The sequence below is a fragment of the Apis dorsata genome, unplaced genomic scaffold (assembly GCF_000469605.1).
Source record: "Apis dorsata unplaced genomic scaffold, Apis dorsata 1.3 scaffold_4, whole genome shotgun sequence".
NCBI classification, from domain to species: domain Eukaryota; kingdom Metazoa; phylum Arthropoda; class Insecta; order Hymenoptera; family Apidae; genus Apis; species Apis dorsata.
The window spans coordinates 141,726-159,963 of NW_006263307.1; the positions used below are offsets into that span (position 1 = coordinate 141,726).

Genomic DNA, 18,238 nt, shown 5'->3' on the forward strand with positions numbered 1-18,238 from the left:
TGAAATATGATAATACTAAAATTCCTCATCATAATAACAATGTTGTTTAAATTGATGACGATAAAAACAATTTTTGAGTTTGTACAATTTATCAGCTGTTTCTCCAGAAATTGAAAATTTTGTAATAAAAAAAAACGGAAGATAATTTTACATAATAAAAAATAAGTAGAAAAACAACTAAGTATAATGTTACATTTCAATTGCTGCTGTGCGACATTTAAAATGTTAAGTTACGTTATAGTTCAAAATGTTTCTAATAAATAATTTCAGTTCATTATCGCAATGAATATGAAAGAAAGAAAAATATTTTTTTTTACAAAAAAAAAACAAACCAACAGCAAAAAGAAATTATATTAAATAGATTTTAAAACTCTCGGTAGACCGAATCCGACAGATTGATGATAAATATATATGTGTATATATATATATATACACATACTACTATGTATTACATACATCAACAGTGAGTCCTGTTTTGCAAACAGAGTGCAATGACGTAGATATAATTAGAAATATCGATAATAATAATAATAGCGTAGCTTTCATGAAAAATCAGTTATTGCGTGGGTGGATAACTATGTTTTCTTGTTGATTAACATTTATCGATTAAAATATTTTTATTTTTTTGAAAATCGTATAAGAATAGAGCAAAAGAGATAAAGAAAAGAAAAAAAGTGAAAAAAGAAGATAAGAGAGAAAAAAAAGAAGAGGAGAGAAAAGAAAAAAGAGTGAAAAAGGTGATAGACCGACATTTTCTATTGGGTTGAAAGATTCGTGACGAACGCAACTCGACCATGATACAAATCCCGGCTTTGGTAGGGATGGCATTTGGTTGGAGGGTTGCTAGACAGACCAACAGTAGACGGGAGTAACGATTGCCACCACCCTTGTACGAGGCGAGCTAGTCACCCCTTCCGTGTCCTTCCGACTTCCCACACGTCCCTGCTCTGCATCCAATCCGTCCAGCGAGCCGACCGCTTACTAACCAAACTGAAAACATCCCTTTGCTGGTCAATCGCCTTTGCTACCCCCTGCTGTTCTTCTACCAACCATTTTTTAATCGTTACACTATTAACTTCTTTCGATCTTTCCTATCTGTACAATATCCGTCGATCGATCAAAAAATTTTCGAATCGGAAAGGTATATTATAAAACAAAAGAGTTAAATGAAGGAAAACGTTATCTTGTCCGCATGCGCAGAAGGTCTTTTTCAGAGCATCGATACGACAGTCTATAAATAAATAATGATAAGACTCGAAAGGCTGACGTATAAATCTACATTTTTTCATTGTTTAATTGCAATTAAATTGAATGTAAATTGAAATAGAAGAAATATTATATATATATATATATACAAATAGAATAAATTCTGAATAATATTATGAATAGTATCATTCTTGTAAATAATATTTAATTTTATTTAATATAGTTGACAAAAAGACACAAAGAAAGGAAGTATAGATTGTTCACTTGTTAATGCTATATAAGCAACATTCAAAGAAAAAGGAAAATGCAGTTCGAGCAACTATATCTCTGCACGGATGAGTATTGATCCATGGCGCGCCCGTTTTCTGTATCAACATGACCAAATTCTTGTTGCTTATCACGAATTTATTAATATTTAATTTAAATATCGGAAATTAAATAATTAAATTCGATAAATATTAATTTACATGTTTGTTAATTGTAAAATAAATATGCCATAAATAAAATATTTTTATAGAATCTAATAGTGACAATAAAACAGTAATGATATTTTAAAGACGATAGATAGAATGATATAAAAAATAATATTTGAAAAATAAAATTGAATATTTTCTTCTATACATGTATATAGATAAATCAATAATGTGATAATAATACAAAAAAGAATATTGTTCATATTCGAAGATATTTTAATGTGAAAATCGTGAACTCATGCTCTTGTTGTAACGTCACTAGTTTTCTAGTGAATCTTTAGCATTTACCATTCTTATTATACCGGTTCTTGGACTGCCCTAACCGGCCGGCACAGCGCAACGTTGCGCTATTCGAAAAGAGAAGAGCACATACTTTGTCCATGTTACAAGATTCGAGAACAGTCAACGAACATGACTGATTAAAAATTCTGTTCTTGTATGATAGAATAGACATATGGAAAGCGAAAAATAATCTTCTAACAAGAAAAATATAATGAGATAGATTTATTTCGACGAAATAATGAAAATTAAAACCTATAGAAATAAGACTAGCTTGCCGCGTGTAACGCGGAGGAGGTCTCGTTCCTCCATCCTTCTTGTCTTATACATTTATATTTTCAAGGTCAGTTGATTCGTAAGTAGTTACAAAGTTTTCGCCAGATGGAACCACTGTACAGCTACGATATAACCGTAGCTTATCGAAAACTAAAGTTACTATTGCGAGGAAATGTGAATAGAGATTGACATTGATATCGTGTTTACAACATTAAAACTTATTCACGTTTCATTAAAGTTTTTTATATGTGCAACGCATTCCCGATCGACCAAATGATAAAGCAAAATAAGAAAACGCATGATTTAAGCGAATTCTATTTATGAAACAGGAATAGCTGTAAAACTGCACAAATCTGTTAAATCATTTTTCAAATAATATAAAAAAAATCAAAGATTAAACTAATAGAAACAATAATAAATCAATCATCATCTACATATAGCTTATTATAGCAATATAAAAATGCAATAAATACATATACATGTATAAATATGTATTATCGTGAGAAAGAAACTAATTCTTTAAATGATAAGATTAAGGAAATCGTAAATTTCTTTCTTACGATAGAATCAGGCATGAAAATTATTTAAACAAACCATGTATAGAAAAAATATAGCAAGATTTAAATTGGTGACACTCAGTGCCACGAAAGGTCACGCAAGAAATAAGTTAGAGAAACTATTGACGCGTTGTTTTCAATAATTGTTACATGGATTCTGAAAATGTGTCACAAACCGTTTGAAAACTCGATGCAGGTGGTTTTTAAAATAACAATGATTTAATTTATATACATATATATATATATAAATATATATATATGTATATATATATATATATATTCCTATATTTTAATTTTTTATAATATCGATGTTGACTTCGAATTATTAATACATCGTTGTAAAATCGAATAGAATAAAAAGTGCACTTTTTAAAAAGTCCACTTTTACAAAAGAAATTTAAAAAAAATGATTATATTGAATCGAAAATATGTAAACTTATCGATCGTTATTTTAAAAATCATATTCGCAGCAATACTCGGTTTGCAAACATGTTTATGCGAAATATTGTTTTATGATTCATCCTATTTTATTACTTATGAAATTGTTTTTGAACACATATGGTCATGTAATTTGCATTATTTCATTTATAAGTTATTATGCAATTGCGGATCTAATCAGAAAACATTCATTCGGAAAATAAACAGGAATTGCAATGAACCGAGTTGGCTTAGCGAAAAGCATCGTATTTTCTACAGGCCACTCGATCGCGGTAGCGTTCACTGGTTCCACGATCATGGGCTCTTGTAATAGCGCAAATTCCAGCGCTTACCTTTCTTGATGAGCAAGCTAGTGACCCTCCGTAGCGCCTCGCGAGTACTGGAGGCGGAGCTGTGCTTACTTTGGCCGAAGTATTTGTTCGGTGTGATGTTTGTTGGTAGAGTCAATGGTTTCCTCTGGTCTCCGGAACCTGCCAAGCGTGGATCGTACGCATTGTTCAGTCGTTCAAGATGTTCGATCGAAGCTGGTCGTGGTTGGTTCGCCTTCCTTGTTGGATACCATCCTCGATTCGGGCCACCGGCTAATCGCAATAATTCTGTCCCGATTATCGCTTGCTCCAGACCCGGATTATTCCTGCGATACCTATTTAAACAAATATCATTTATTTTTTTTTTCATCTGTCTATTGTTATCTATCATCATTCATTTATTCATTAGTTCCATTATTTTTATTTTTTACATTCATGATACATATAATAATTAAATCTTAAAATTATATATAAAATATATATATATAATTTATTATTAACCTAATTTACATAAGATATAAAACGCGATTTTCTAAATACATGTGAATAAAATTCTCATGAAATTGATAGTTATTGAAAATTCTTACCCGGTGGTAGCCGAGGTTGGGGCATACCAACCAGGTTGCCGACGCATTTGCGTAGGATTGCTGGCATGCTGAGGAGTTCTAGGAATATCGCTTCCTCTAGCAAAAACAGGAGTTTCCGGAAGCGAACAGGAAGTTTGCATCCCACTGGTACTGGTTGCTATATTACTACTGGTTCCACCGCTAGTACTACTACAAGCTCCACTGTTAACTCCGTTTGTGACAGTATTACCACTGCAATTGCCATTTCCAACAGATGAGCATGGTTCTGCAGATGGTGAGTGTTTCTTTGTAAAAGGCCGTCGTCGCGATGGTCCTGGTAAATCCGTAGGCAAAGTTCTTCGTTCTACTGGTATTTGCTAAAAGGCATGAAGAAATAATATTAGTAAAAGATAGATTTTTAATAATAATAATAATTATAATAATACTAATAACTGTTGTTATATAAAATAAGATCCAACTATTATCATTATATCATTATTATATAATTTTTTACCCAAAACATGATAAATTGTTCCGCGTAAATTTTTATAAAACGCACCTCTCGTCTGGAAGTGGTGGCAGTAGGTGTTCTTTTACCCCGAGAGAATCCAGCATCCATGGATCTGGTATTGAGAGATATTTGTTGATCTTTCGAATCTGAGAACGAATGATTGGTAGTAACAGGGCCACGATGAGGTGGCACTCTAGGTCTATATTCCATTGTTCGATTGCTATGACTTTTTGGTTTCGAAACAATCATGGCACTCTGACCGATGTCCGAGCTTTCCTCATCTGCTTCTTCTACAGGGGAAGGTGGTAACGGAGGAAATTCGAGAACTTCTACACTTACCTAAAAGCAAAATGCGATCAATTATGATAAATTTCTTCGATTTTCAAAATATTTGGTTTTATCAAATGAAAGCATACCTGAAAATCTGGATTTTTGGAATCCTCAAGAATGGCGTCGATCACATTTTCGATTTGCTTTTGATCGTTCTTATGACCATCAACGACACCATTCTGTCGCAATCTTTTCCCTGATGCATAAATATCTGTTCCATTTATTCTTCTTCCCTCGATATCTGTCGTTTCTGGACTGGTCTTAGATGCTGAATCTGAATCAAGATCTGAATCAAGTTGTTTTTTCGCTCTAGCATCTGCGGTGACACGTTCATTGGATTCGTTATCGAGACTAGTTTTTCTCGTTAATGGTTGTTTCGCATCTCCACTACGGATCCATCGTTGTTTATTCTCCGAATAAGATTCACTGTTCTTCACGCTCTCAATCTCTTTTATAGCATCACTCACTTTCTCTAATTGTCGTCGATTTTCCTTCAAAGCTTTTTTTACAATTTGATCTTCAATTAATAAATTTACCGGAATCTTGGATGCTAACCGATTTTCATTACCAAGGCTGGAATTAGGCGATTTTCTCGCATTTGATTCTTCGATGAATGCGTTCCCGCCAGGTGGTGTTATAGCTAGACTAAATCCCTTAGAATAACTATTAGAAGTTGAAAAAGAAACTCCATTACATGTACTATTTGACTCATTATTTTCTTGATTTACAGATTCAGCCAGATCTTTCTCAGGCTTGTCATTCGATGATAATGAGGATGATAATTGGATCAATTCGTATATTTCTCGAGTCTTCTTATCTTTGTCCGAGAGATCTGAACTTTCTTCCTCTTCAACTGTGACTTCCAATTCCCGTGGCCAATTATCGGTTTCATCGTTAATCGCCGGAAGTGAGACTACTCTGACCAAATCGGGCGGAACAGATGGCGCAAATTCTATTGGCGGATCGTCTCGTCCGATCGGTTCGTCCATTTTATTTTCCCTTAAAAGACTTCTGATGTTATCAAAGGTACTCGAGTATCGTTTCACGTTGGACAACGGATTCTCCTCGCTGTTCTCGAAGGATAAACTTTTAGTTTTGGTAGGAGCTTTTGGCAATCCTTTTCGTTCTTTCTTTCGACCACGGCGTATCACGTAGGTACCATTTTTCGTTAAATCTTGTGGCCGTATCTGATCAAGTTCATTTGTCGAAGAGTCCGAATATGGAGAGATTAAATCATCATCGGTAGTCGATAATCGTGGATCTTGCCAATCGTCGAAATCGCGAAGTTTGGATGCTGATCCAACACCTGAAAATTTAATCAATAATATTCACTATACGTTACATTTAAAGGGCAATAACTTACTAATATAAATAAAACTCAAAACTAACTTTTTTCAAGATAACTGATTGAAAATTCCTGTTTGTTGTACCAAAAACAAATTTGAAGTTTGAAAAGAATAACTTACTGGACACATCGCTGCTCTTACGCCGTCTCCTACCGATCACTTTGGTACTTCCTGGAGCGTATAAAGGATCATCTTCCAGAGGTACTTCCCAAGCGATGGAATGCCTCTTGCTGATCGGAGGAGGAGGAGGTAAAAGTTCTTCCAATGAATCATCGGAAAACCGTTCCTCTTCGGATTGAGTTCTAAAATCCGTCGAGTTTCTGGTCGAGAAATCCGAGTTTCTGGTGGAGAACATGTCGGAATAACGCTCTTCGGAACATCTGTCAGAGGTTGGGGCCGAGAATCTTTCATTAGAATCGGTTCTCGTCGGTAAAGAAAACGAAACAAAGTCGAGGTTTCGAATCGAAAAAGGTTCGGATGTCGGCACGGAAACACGATCATTCGAGCTGGCACTGGCCACGGCTATCGAGAAATCTGAAGAATGGAATCTCTCGTTCGAGATCGAGTTCGCCCTTGAAAAATCGGAGGATCCGCATGTCGCTCTCATGGAAAATCTTTCGACACTGATCGAACTCGAGCGTGGGATCGAGGATCTCTCGGATTCGGAGTTTCTCGAGAATCTTCCTTCACTCGAATCAGAATCGTTCCTTCTACGACCGTTTTGTTCCGATTGTTCGTGATTCATCAACAATCGATCCTCTACACTGCTCGATTTCATAATCTCATTGTTTTGACGTTGTTTTCGCAAATGCGACGTTCGATCCTTCTCAAAATTCTGTCGATGGTTTTTGTTATTCCCTTCTAGTCCCTCCTCCTCGGAGGATCGACGTCTGACCTCGCGATGCTTCTCTATGGTCGTTGGATTGGTTCGAGGTGGGATCCAACCGAACGACACTTTACCATCGTATGGTAAGCTGGCGAATTTACTTGGTGGACTTGGAGGTTGAGCTAATTTTAATGGTTCACCATTACCATTTTCCCATCCATATGGTCTCTGGTGTCGAGTTTTAGGCTGCGAAAAAATATAATTCATCCATATTAAGATAAATTTTTGTCTTGATCTTTAAAATAATAAAAATGAAATAGATCAAAAGCTATACAGTAATATTATTCCATAAAATCCAATATCTTTTGGTATTAGTAATTATGGCATATATATTAGAAAAATATAATGTATTTTTAGATATTGGACAATTTTATCTGATTCTATTCTGCCGTACATGTATCAATGACAGATACGAAAAACAAAAAGTTGTTGGTTTAAAAAAAAATTAATTTAAATGTTCATTCAATTTGATTCGAATCTTATAAAGGATGTAAAATGATAATTTTATCTTGTGATTTTGATTTGAGTCATTAATAATAAGAAATTGTGAGATTGTAAGATATCATATAATCATATTCAGGCACTATTGTATATATAAAAATGGTCGAATTTCATATTATTTCGATCGAATTTGTACGATCGTAAATGCTCGTTAGATACTCACGAGAGTTGTTTGAGTGGTAACAGTACCGTTTCCGTGTCGTATACTATCCTCCATAGCTATCATCCACTGTTGTCGTCCGCTTCGACGAGTTGATGGATGGCCGTTTCGTTTTGAAGAATTTCCAGGCGATACCCTATGGTTACACGCAATGAATTTAATTTGCATTAGAATTTGTATAAAAATTTGTGTTAATTTTTGCAATTGATGAATGAAAAAACTTGAGCGATTGTATTTTAATAACATTATATTTCATAATAAACTATACTTGACTTTATGTTAGCAGATTTGCATAACATAAAATAAATAGATTATAATTTGGATCAGAAAATACATTGTAAAAAATCGTATGATATGTTTGATTTTCGTAAAAACAAAAAAGAAAAAATAATAAAAATAATAAAAGAGAAAAGAAGAGAATTTTTATTTTGTTATTCAATTATTATTAATATTAGATTTTCCGTTTTTAAATATACTTTGATTGATATATGTAATGACTATTGTACATTGTTTCCATACAAACAAAATTAATATTGTTTTTAATGAATTATGTAGAGCAATCGTTTTTAAAAATTCTACGGAATCGAGCTTAATTAATGAACAGATATTAAAAAAAAAAAACGGTTCTGATGCTCACTAATTGCATATATGCCGAGAGTTTATAGCACGTCTATTACTGTCGAGGATATGAATGTCACGTTTCTATGCTTAATATGCTATACAGAAACGTTATATTGTTGCATCCATTAATACTTATCTGACCTTTATCTTTAATAGTTTAAATAGTATAAAGTATGATTAGCTCTGGAATAGTTGAAGGATAATCAATCCAAAATCAATAAAAGAATAATTAAACAATAAAAGAAAGAAAAGATTTATCTTTTTTTATTTCTTGTATTATCTATTGCAAAATTGTTCATAATTTAATAAATAAGTTATATAATAATTTAATAATTAATTGACATTCTTGCAACGACTTTTATGCTTGACTTAATGTCTATCGATCCTTTAAAACGACGTTTATTAATATTATATTAATACTTTATACAGTAGCATAGGTCACAAATGATCCAGAATCGATTACCTGTATTGTACCTATTAATTAATTAAAAGAAATTGATCAAAGAATTAATACTTTCTTTAAAAATAATTTAATACAGTTTCAACAGTTAGAAACAGAAATAGTGAACTTACATGGGCAACAAAGTAGAAATGATTCGTTCGGCTTCTTCCGGCGGTGGTGGAAATTCTTGGGTAGATATACCCGCAAGATCCTGTGGCTCTGGACAATCTGGAACCGGACGTAGTGCTACCAGAGCCATCTTCGCTTTCCGTCCATTCATACTCATGTAACCGTCGTCCTCGGATTGATGTCCTGTCAAGAGAGCGTGCATTCTTATAAATTTTATTTTTATCGCGATCGAAAGGATACATATCTTTCGGATACGTATTTCGATAGATTACCATTATCGTTCCTTCCCTGCAAACACCTTCTACTTCGATCGAATTTTCTTCCTCCATATTATCCATTAATCTCGAACCATTTTCATTTTTTTTTTCAAAAAGATCGAATTTCCGTTCCTTCATGTTATACAAATACTCGTTACATGATCGTTTTCTTTTCTCAAAGAATGTTCAAATTTTAAAATAAAATTTTAAAATAAAATTTCTAATAAATTTTTACTTGTATTCTTCCTAATTTGATGAAATTGTTGATTTTCATTTTATATTTCTTGGATAGTTCTTATATTTTTTAAACATATATTATTCATTTTGTCTGTGTTATACGAAGAAGTCATTTTAGAATTAGAAAAAAATTCTAAAAAGATAATATTAGATAATGCACATAAAATTGTATTTTTTTAAAATTTGAATTCAATGAGTTATTATTTAATTTTTTTTTTTCATTATCTATCTACTCTATTAAACAAAAAGAAATTTATAATAAATTGCATATTCTAAAAACTACATATATTTAATAAAATTTATCATAATATTTATGATTTCCATATATGAATTTAAAATCATCTTTTAATTGATCTACATCTACAAAATGAATAATTTTTTAATCAATGATCAATAAATTATTTAAAAAAAAAGACTCTTTAATTAAATATATAATAACTTTAAATATATTGATACTTTAGAGATATATAATTAAATATATAATTAAAATAATTAATATAATTATAGTTAAAATAATTTTATTTTTAAAAAATTACATTTCATATGCACCAATCCAATATTAATTTTCGATCAATATCATCAAGCTTGATCGTGTGACAAGATTCGATGAACATAAATGATATACGGAAAATGGATGAAAAGAGAAGGATGAAAGAAGTAGAAAAAATAAAAAAATAAAAAAATAAACAGAATATCAATATATTATCGCGAAGGTCATAGAGATGAAAGGAAGAAATAAAACGGAAGATGGCGTGAAGGAGAACGGAAAGGGAAGAAGAAAAAAAAAAACGAAAAAGGGATAAAAGATACCTAAGGACGGACTTTCGTCGTCAGGTGTGAGACCAATACTTGGTTCGGTGCTGCTGCCACAATCCCCAACACCTCCGCCGCTCCCACCTCCACTACCGTCACCACCGCCGCCACCGCCACTGCCGACGCCGACGCCGACGCCTCCACCACCTTCGCCCTCTGCTTCGTGCTCGTCGTACTCTGAGAGCACTTTGTCCAGCAGCTCGATCGATCGTTGTACATCGTCACCTCTGGAACAAACGTATCGTTCGATTCTATAGAGATCATGCATAAGATCTATTTACTTTCTCTTGTCAAACATAGTATAATTTCTTCTCTTTTAGATTGCTCGATTTTATTATTTCGTTATATACTATACAGTGAGATGAAATTCTCTTGGATGGTACAAAAATAACGAATATTAGATAGAAGATGAAATAAATTATGCGTAATGATAATAATATACTTTTTTCTATTAATGTTAGTTTGAACTTTTTGTTTAGTTGAAATATCTTACGTTAAAATTTTATTCGTATATGTGAAATTTTCTACCAATAGGCACTCGTATCTTTATGATTTTATTCGATATACATATCAGAAATAACCAATCAAACAACCGCATTTCTTATCGAGGGCTTCTCCCCAGCAAGTATAGTACTCTAGGGAGCTGAGAAGATGGCAGTAGGAACGGTATAGAAGGAAGGGAAGCGATGTTATTCGATCTTATTTTCGGCCAATAAACGTTCTCATTTTTATGATCGTATTCGATCTATCAGAAATATCCAATCAGATCTCTCATTCCTTATAAAGAAATCTCTGAGCAACACATAACATATACAGGTTATTTGATCAAAGATTTTCAATCAGAAAACGAATACGTTTCGATTATAACTTATAATATTCGATGTGAATCCATTTGAATGATCAAATATACATTGAATCAAACTTAACACGGAGTGTCTCGTATTGAATGACTATCAAAAAATATCAGAAGATTGGAAGGATGACGGAAACATTATTGTGCACGTCGATAGTGGTGATAGTAATGGCAGAGAATATAACGTCGAGATTGAGGAGGTCGGCGCCAAATAAGAGAAGGGAAAGGGTGAAGCGGAAAAGGGAGAGAAAGGTAAGAGGGGTCGGATAGGGAGGAAAGGACGCGTAGAGGTCAGGGGGAGCAAAGAGGAGTATCAGATGGTGGGTGGTGAGAGAAGTAGCGAGAGTAGCGAGGAAACGAGGGATGGTTGGCGAGGAAAATTGCAAGGCGGTACCGATAAACCTACTCGCGCGTACTGACGCAATGCGGTCTTTGGTTAGTGGTAATCGCGATTGTTAATTACCGTGGAAATACAACCATCGAGAGACGACTTTGTCGTCGAGATGAATGGGATGAGAGGAAAAAACTCGCTTATTATTCCAACTAATCATTGATCCATTTGTTCTCTCTTTCATCGAGAATCACAACATATATACGGTCGTCGTTTCACGTTTCGTTGAAAGAGGACCCAGACAACAATTTCTTGACCACCTCTTTGATACTCGTTTAACTTTTATTATGTCTTCGAACGTGTACAGGTTATCTTGCATCTTCTCTTACACAATGGCACATAATAATTATTACAGATAGAAAAACTGTCTCGTAATTGCAATATGACAACCACTTCTTTCGATTCTTTTTCCTCTTCGCTTCCTCATTTCTATCGTTTGTTCGTGGTAGGTCATTATAATTGCGATATAACTGCATTGTTAAGAGACAACGATTCAATTTATTTATTCACCAAGAGATTTGTGCAAATAAAAAAATAATATTACGTAAAGAAGATAAAAAATAATTGATTAAATAAGAGAGCGAACGAATTTGAGAAAAACCGTTTTTCGAAAGTTTATCCAAAGAGAAATTTTTTTAATAGTAGAAAAAAGACCATTTTCCTCCTTCCCCATCTTTCCCTCTTCGTTTTTCTTTTGCTTTCTTATTCGGCTTTTCAACGTTACAGTACGAAGCACAGCAGCATTTCGTCATCATCAGATTCGTTAACGTTTGATTCATAATTCAAGATCATAATTATTCGAAAGTTGCTGGAATAAAAATCAGGAATATTCTCTTTTCTTTTTTTTTCTTTCTCCCTTTCTCGTCGAAGAATCATTCCAACATCGTTGGTACAACTTTACAAATTTCAGATCGTTCTCTTTCACCAATGAATTGTAAATTTTATACTCTCGCGACAAATTTGTACCTTGTGTTATCTCATTTTATTACTTTTCACAATAGCAAATTTTCATCGATCGTTATCTTCGCCACAGAGCTTCGAATTTCGCTTGTAAAATAATCTTGTCTACTTTCTGCGGTTCAAAGAACGCCAAGCTGGTTTAGATATTCGATATTCCTTTCTTTCTTCATACTTATACGACTAATATTATGCACCTGCTTATGGATTCTGTTTTAGTTGATTTCTCTTTATTTGAGATATGAAAAAATATAAAGATAATCGTATCACTTGGTTTCAACTTGGCATAAAGCGTGCACGTATATGATCTTATTTATATAAATTGATATAAATTCAATGAAAAATGTTAGACCGAACTATCTAAACAACTTTCACGGATAACCATTCTGATGGTAACAGTGACCACGATTAAATCGTGTTTGAGATCAATACTCCTTCAATTCAAACATATTTACACTATTGTTCATAAGTAGAATATAAAATATTCTTTGGTATATTTTGTTATAACAGCAAATTTTAAAACTTAAATTCTAATCAAATATGTATAAATTAATAATGAATTAATAAATGAGTAAAATTAATATTAATTATTATTTATTTATAATATTTATCCTTCTTCTCCTGATAGATTGAAAATTTAAATGATCTATTAAAATAATTCTCATTAACATATTACTTATATAAACTTATATAAATTTATATTTTTTTTGTAAAATTATTTTCTTTGTTATATTCTCTTTTATTAGGTAAAAACATCAGGTATATTTAATTATTTTTATAATTAATTTTGAACATTTATATAAATCTATTATATCTATATTATATATGAAACATTTGTCTTAATATATGAAGAGATAGATAATATATTGATTTATTAAAAAATTGTTTTCCAAATAATTTTAGTTTTGTTTATTTAATCTTCAATTATAGACATCACATGACTATATTTTGAGTGTCAATGCTCTTATATTCCCACTAATTAAACACTGTTACGTTGAAATTGAATAAAACTCTTTCAATCGGAACACAAAAAGTGCAAAAGGAATTCGATAACTCGAATCTGCTCATTAGCAGAGCTACGAGAAAGCAATAGAGAAAATTTTCTAATCAGCTTTCAACCGATGAAATTGTCTTCGCAAACAGTAAAATTACTCAAAGCTGAACGAGATATTAGGTAAACGTCGTATCGCGTCGCTTTTTCCTCTTTTCCTCTTTTTTCCTCTTCTCTTTCAATTGCTAGAAATTCCATGGAAAAAGCACCTCAATTTACGAAGAGAGCTCGTTCCTGGATTACCTTCCAATTAGAGTTGTTTACATACTAGGTGACAATCATTTTCTTTTCCAACAATGAAAAATTCAACTTGATTGATGTGAAATTCGGCGTGTCTTTCGTATCATTAACTTTTCTGATTAATGTTCTGCTTTATTGTTTAATCTTATATTTTGTATATTTGAATGAATACGGAGAAAAATTATTTTACTCTTTGAGTTCGTATCCAAAAAGAATATAAATTAGTTGAACAAGAAATTATTATTCCAATTCTCATAAATATTCTCATGCCTCTTGAACCCTTCGAACTAATGAGATAGTCGAGAATTTCGATTCCAGAAGCTTTCAATTATTTTCGATTAACTTTGGTAAGAATCGATTGCCCTTCGAGATTTTCTTTTTTTTATTAAAAATCAATCAGAACAGATCGACTTTTAGCCATATCAACTTACCAAGATATATTAAACTAAACGAAAAGAAAAGCATCAATGCGCGAAATAATAAAATCGAACGCGCGGATATCCGTATATTTTGAATATTTCATTCGAAGTAACAATCTTCGAAATTAGCCGAAGAAACATATGATCAGACACTAAAAAAAGGAGAGAAGAGATAAAGAAGTAGCATGATTATCAGCGAGTTTCCTGCCTCCAACACATCTTTCATTTACTTCTTAGAGAAAGGATAATGAACGCGTACAGAATCTATATTTACGTATCTATGTAACTTCGCCTCTGGTGAAAGCAAAGGAAAAGGAAGCAGATGACGAAAAGGGAGAAGCTATTGTTCGCAAAAACATTGTTTCATTTAATTCAACGAATCGATGAGTATCGAGCGGCGCAGCCGTTTTCGGATATGGGTCAGTGGTCGATACGCGTGTCCTGCGTCGCGCACCTATCTACATGTATATATATATATAGCACATCCATAGAATATATAGTATATAGAAGCGAACGTGGCAATGCGCGCAATAATCGTAAATGCGCATGTACGTACGCATATACGTGTATACATACTTGTGACATTGATGATTGGTTGGTAGTTATATAGTTATATATATATATATATACATTTATAAATTATGCGTCACAAACGAAACAAAGTATACGCGATCATGATTGTGTTACAATTAACGATAAAATTATTGTTTATCATTCGAATCGAAGATGTGTTGCTTTACACGTATTGTAACCATAGAGACATTTAACTCGAGAGAAACGACCCATTTATCAAAGTGAACTCGATACAGTTTTGTCACGAATACCAGCACGAGTTTAAGTACCGATACACTCCATTTGAAAACTAAACTAATAGAGTAGAACGATAGCAGGTTCATCGACCTAAATCGCCATATCGATCGATTAAAAGGATGCGCGATGGATGTGCGGTTCTTCGCGAGTATATGGGTATGGGTGGGGTATGGGTGTGTCGGTCATACCTTGGTTTATTACTAATCGTTACATCAGTGTCTGCAATTACCATTTGATTCAGCATATTGTCTCGGGAGAGAACTATAGCTCATAATCGCGTTGTGAATATAACATGCAACGTGCACGGTATAAACTTAAATCATAGTTCGCGATAAAGTCTATTTCAATTATGAAGTGCTTTTTTTTTTTTATTCTGCACAAGTCGGCGAGAAACGAAAAAATAACGATTCGATCGAAATCGTAGATTGAAAATTGTTCGCACTAAAAGAACCATGTATTCGTGGATTAATTTTTAATCTGTATTTTGTACATGAAGACCATAAGGGAAAAGACGATATAGCTTATTTTTTTATGGATTTCTGATTTATATAAAGTGCTTTAAAAACAAATATATTGATATAAGATAGTTTCAAAAAAAAAAACTTTTTGAAAATAGATTGTAAATCTATGAAATATATTCTAATTAATCTTATGATAAAAATATTTTTTAAATTTACAAAATTATGAAAAGAATATAGATTTCATTCTAAAATAAAACAAAAGCATCATGTTAGCAATGTAACATTACTTGATAACATGAATTTTAAAATTATCTTTAAAAAAAATAATTAAAATAATTACATGTTTATGTATCATGATCTTCATATAAATCTAGACTGGGATCAATACTTCTCGAGCGAAATAATTTTCGATTAATTCATCTGATGTAATAAGATCGCAACCCTTCCGGCATCCACTTTAACGCGCTGGCTAATGACTTAATCACATCCAAACCTAACTTTGAAACTTTCCATCGAATTATTCGGTGGCTAGACCTCGAGGATTTACAAGCATAACCTAACTTTTACATATTTCCACGTCTTTAAAATATATTTCATGTTTCTAAATCGCTAAGTATCCGAATACATGAAATGTTGAAACGTATATCAATCCGTTTCGTTTCAAAGCGATTAATTTCAAAGACGAAGTATCACGGAACATTATAGGTTAGCTACTCTTGGGAGAGTCCTTGTCGTCTACGCCTAATTACGTAATACTGTACTACTGGGAAGGATATACGAGTTCCGAGGATGGACGTAACATTAACTGTGAAGCTTCCAAGATAATGCAATTGCTAACGTCTGACAGGATTTTCAGTGCTGTCAATTATCGAATAAAGTGACATCGGCTCTACGTAAGTACCTTCGTGTACTTCCAGAGGGCGTTGAACTCGCTCAATATACGATGTCTTTCCAGTCGCAACGTATTGCATTAAAACATTGGCGATATACATAAATCCTTTCGACTTGAAAATGAAATTCAATATGACCAGGTAAAGAATACAAGATCTTTAACATCGGGACATGATATCTCGCAGTCTGTGTTCTCAAACGATTCGATTAAATCGTGCAATTACCGATTGTTACCTATTATAATGAGAAGAAAACAAATGCATAATATCAATAGCGAAGCATTTTTTTTCTTACAAGAATACATTCCTTCCAGCCGACGGATTCAGAATCAAAGACTACCTATCCTTTCTACCTCTCCTTCTTCTCTTTCACATCCGTCCCTTCCTGTTTGCTTCTTTTTCCATCTTTCTCTTCTGTTTCTCTATTTATCCGAGCTAGAGAATACCTTGCGAATCAATAAGTGGTAGACCCGATTTACAAGAGCGACTAGTAACCGACCGAGTATGAAAGGAGCTTAACAAGCGGAAACGGACGGTGCGTATCCATCTCGGTCATAGATTCTACGCAATATCGGTAGAAACTCGACTAGAAAAGTTATTCACCCCGAATCGATCCGGTCGATTGTCGAGCTGATGAAAGCTGCCCTATAACTAGTTAATTGGTCTGCTACCGATACAGCTACTCTCCTTCACTCTGTTCCTCATACCCATTGCTCAATCCCGCTTCTATTCTCATTTTCGCTTCTTTTCCATCATCAACAGCAGTAGCACCAATAACTGATAATTAATCCGCCCGGTTGCGCCGTCTATCAATCGAATTATGAGAGGAGAGGAAGACATTCTCTACCGTGATTTTTTCATCTTTTTCGATCCTTTTTTTCCTTTTCTTTTTCTTTGATCGAAGTAATAAAATAAAAATAAACCAGAGAATGAAAACGTAAATGATTCAAAGTAAATTTGATTATTTTTTAACAACTAAAAATATTTTAGTATTTTTGCATCGATTTCTAAAAGGAAATAACGATACGAAATTTTTTTAGATTCGCTTCTCGATCAATCATAATTAGAATCACGACGAAGCATCCAATCGAGACTGATCAAAGATGTCCGAACTCGAAGACAAGAACCTTCTGTCTTATTCATCGAGGTTGAAAGGTGGGTAGAGTATTCGAGAGTAAAAGAGTATATACATATTGATTTCGCAGTCGAAAGAACTCGCCTATTACTGCCTCCACTTTACCATCCGGATTTCTCTGCGCGTTTCGAATCGATCGAAGGCCAATGTCGATGTCAAGCCGATACTTTGACTTTTTTCCCCGATTCCTTCTCCCCCGATATTCTTTCTCCTCGGACTCAATTGGCTATACCATGCTTATTTTGATTTATTGAACAACGAGGAAAGTAAAAGGGCACGTTAAACGATATTTCTATATTTTCTTTTATAAACAGTTCTACTTACTCTGGAGCAGGATTTCTCCAACGTTGCGTTCCAGTCCACGCCATCGGGCATTGATCGCCCCCGACCTGGAACAAACAAAATATTTTCTGAATTGGTCTAGCTTGCTGCGAAGTGAAAAAGAACTAAAGTAAGTAATTGATTGCTTCTTGCAGATTAACATCTCGTGTTTTACAATTCAAATATCTTTAATGGTATGAGATCGCATTATATTATGTTTGTTTATCTATATTTTTATTATGTATTTAATTATGTATTGTATTCACGAGAAATTAAAAAAGATTGTGAATCTGATTGATAGATCCAATATATACATAAAAATAATATTACATTTGCAGATAAGATTATATATTTCATTTATATATATATATATA

The 18,238-nt window shown here is 33.2% G+C and overlaps 1 protein-coding gene across 10 annotated transcripts in view; it reads right to left on the reverse strand.

Moving 5' to 3' along the window:
* Positions 1-18,238, reverse strand: part of LOC102677413 — a 32,104-nt gene that overhangs the window by 6,173 nt on the left and 7,693 nt on the right. For 6 of the 10 annotated variants that reach the window (XR_004151629.1, XR_004151626.1, XM_031514436.1 and 3 more), the window contains 9 exons: positions 17,868-17,932; positions 10,334-10,563; positions 9,032-9,212; positions 7,841-7,973; positions 6,411-7,362; positions 5,031-6,250; positions 4,663-4,953; positions 4,125-4,480; positions 3,562-3,872 (listed from right to left, as the gene is read on the reverse strand). Coding sequence is in view for 6 of the 10 variants with exons in the window: in XM_031514436.1 (XP_031370296.1) it covers positions 3,562-3,872; positions 4,125-4,480; positions 4,663-4,953; positions 5,031-6,250; positions 6,411-7,362; positions 7,841-7,973; positions 9,032-9,212; positions 10,334-10,563; positions 17,868-17,911 (3,718 nt within the window). In the remaining 4 variants the exon portion in view is untranslated. Of the gene's footprint in view, positions 1-750; positions 991-3,561; positions 3,873-4,124; positions 4,481-4,662; positions 4,954-5,030; positions 6,251-6,410; positions 7,363-7,840; positions 7,974-9,031; positions 9,213-10,333; positions 10,564-17,867; positions 17,933-18,238 lie in introns of all 10 variants that reach the window. The other 4 variants (XM_031514546.1, XM_006607213.2, XR_004151654.1 and 1 more) reach the window with 3 other exon arrangements.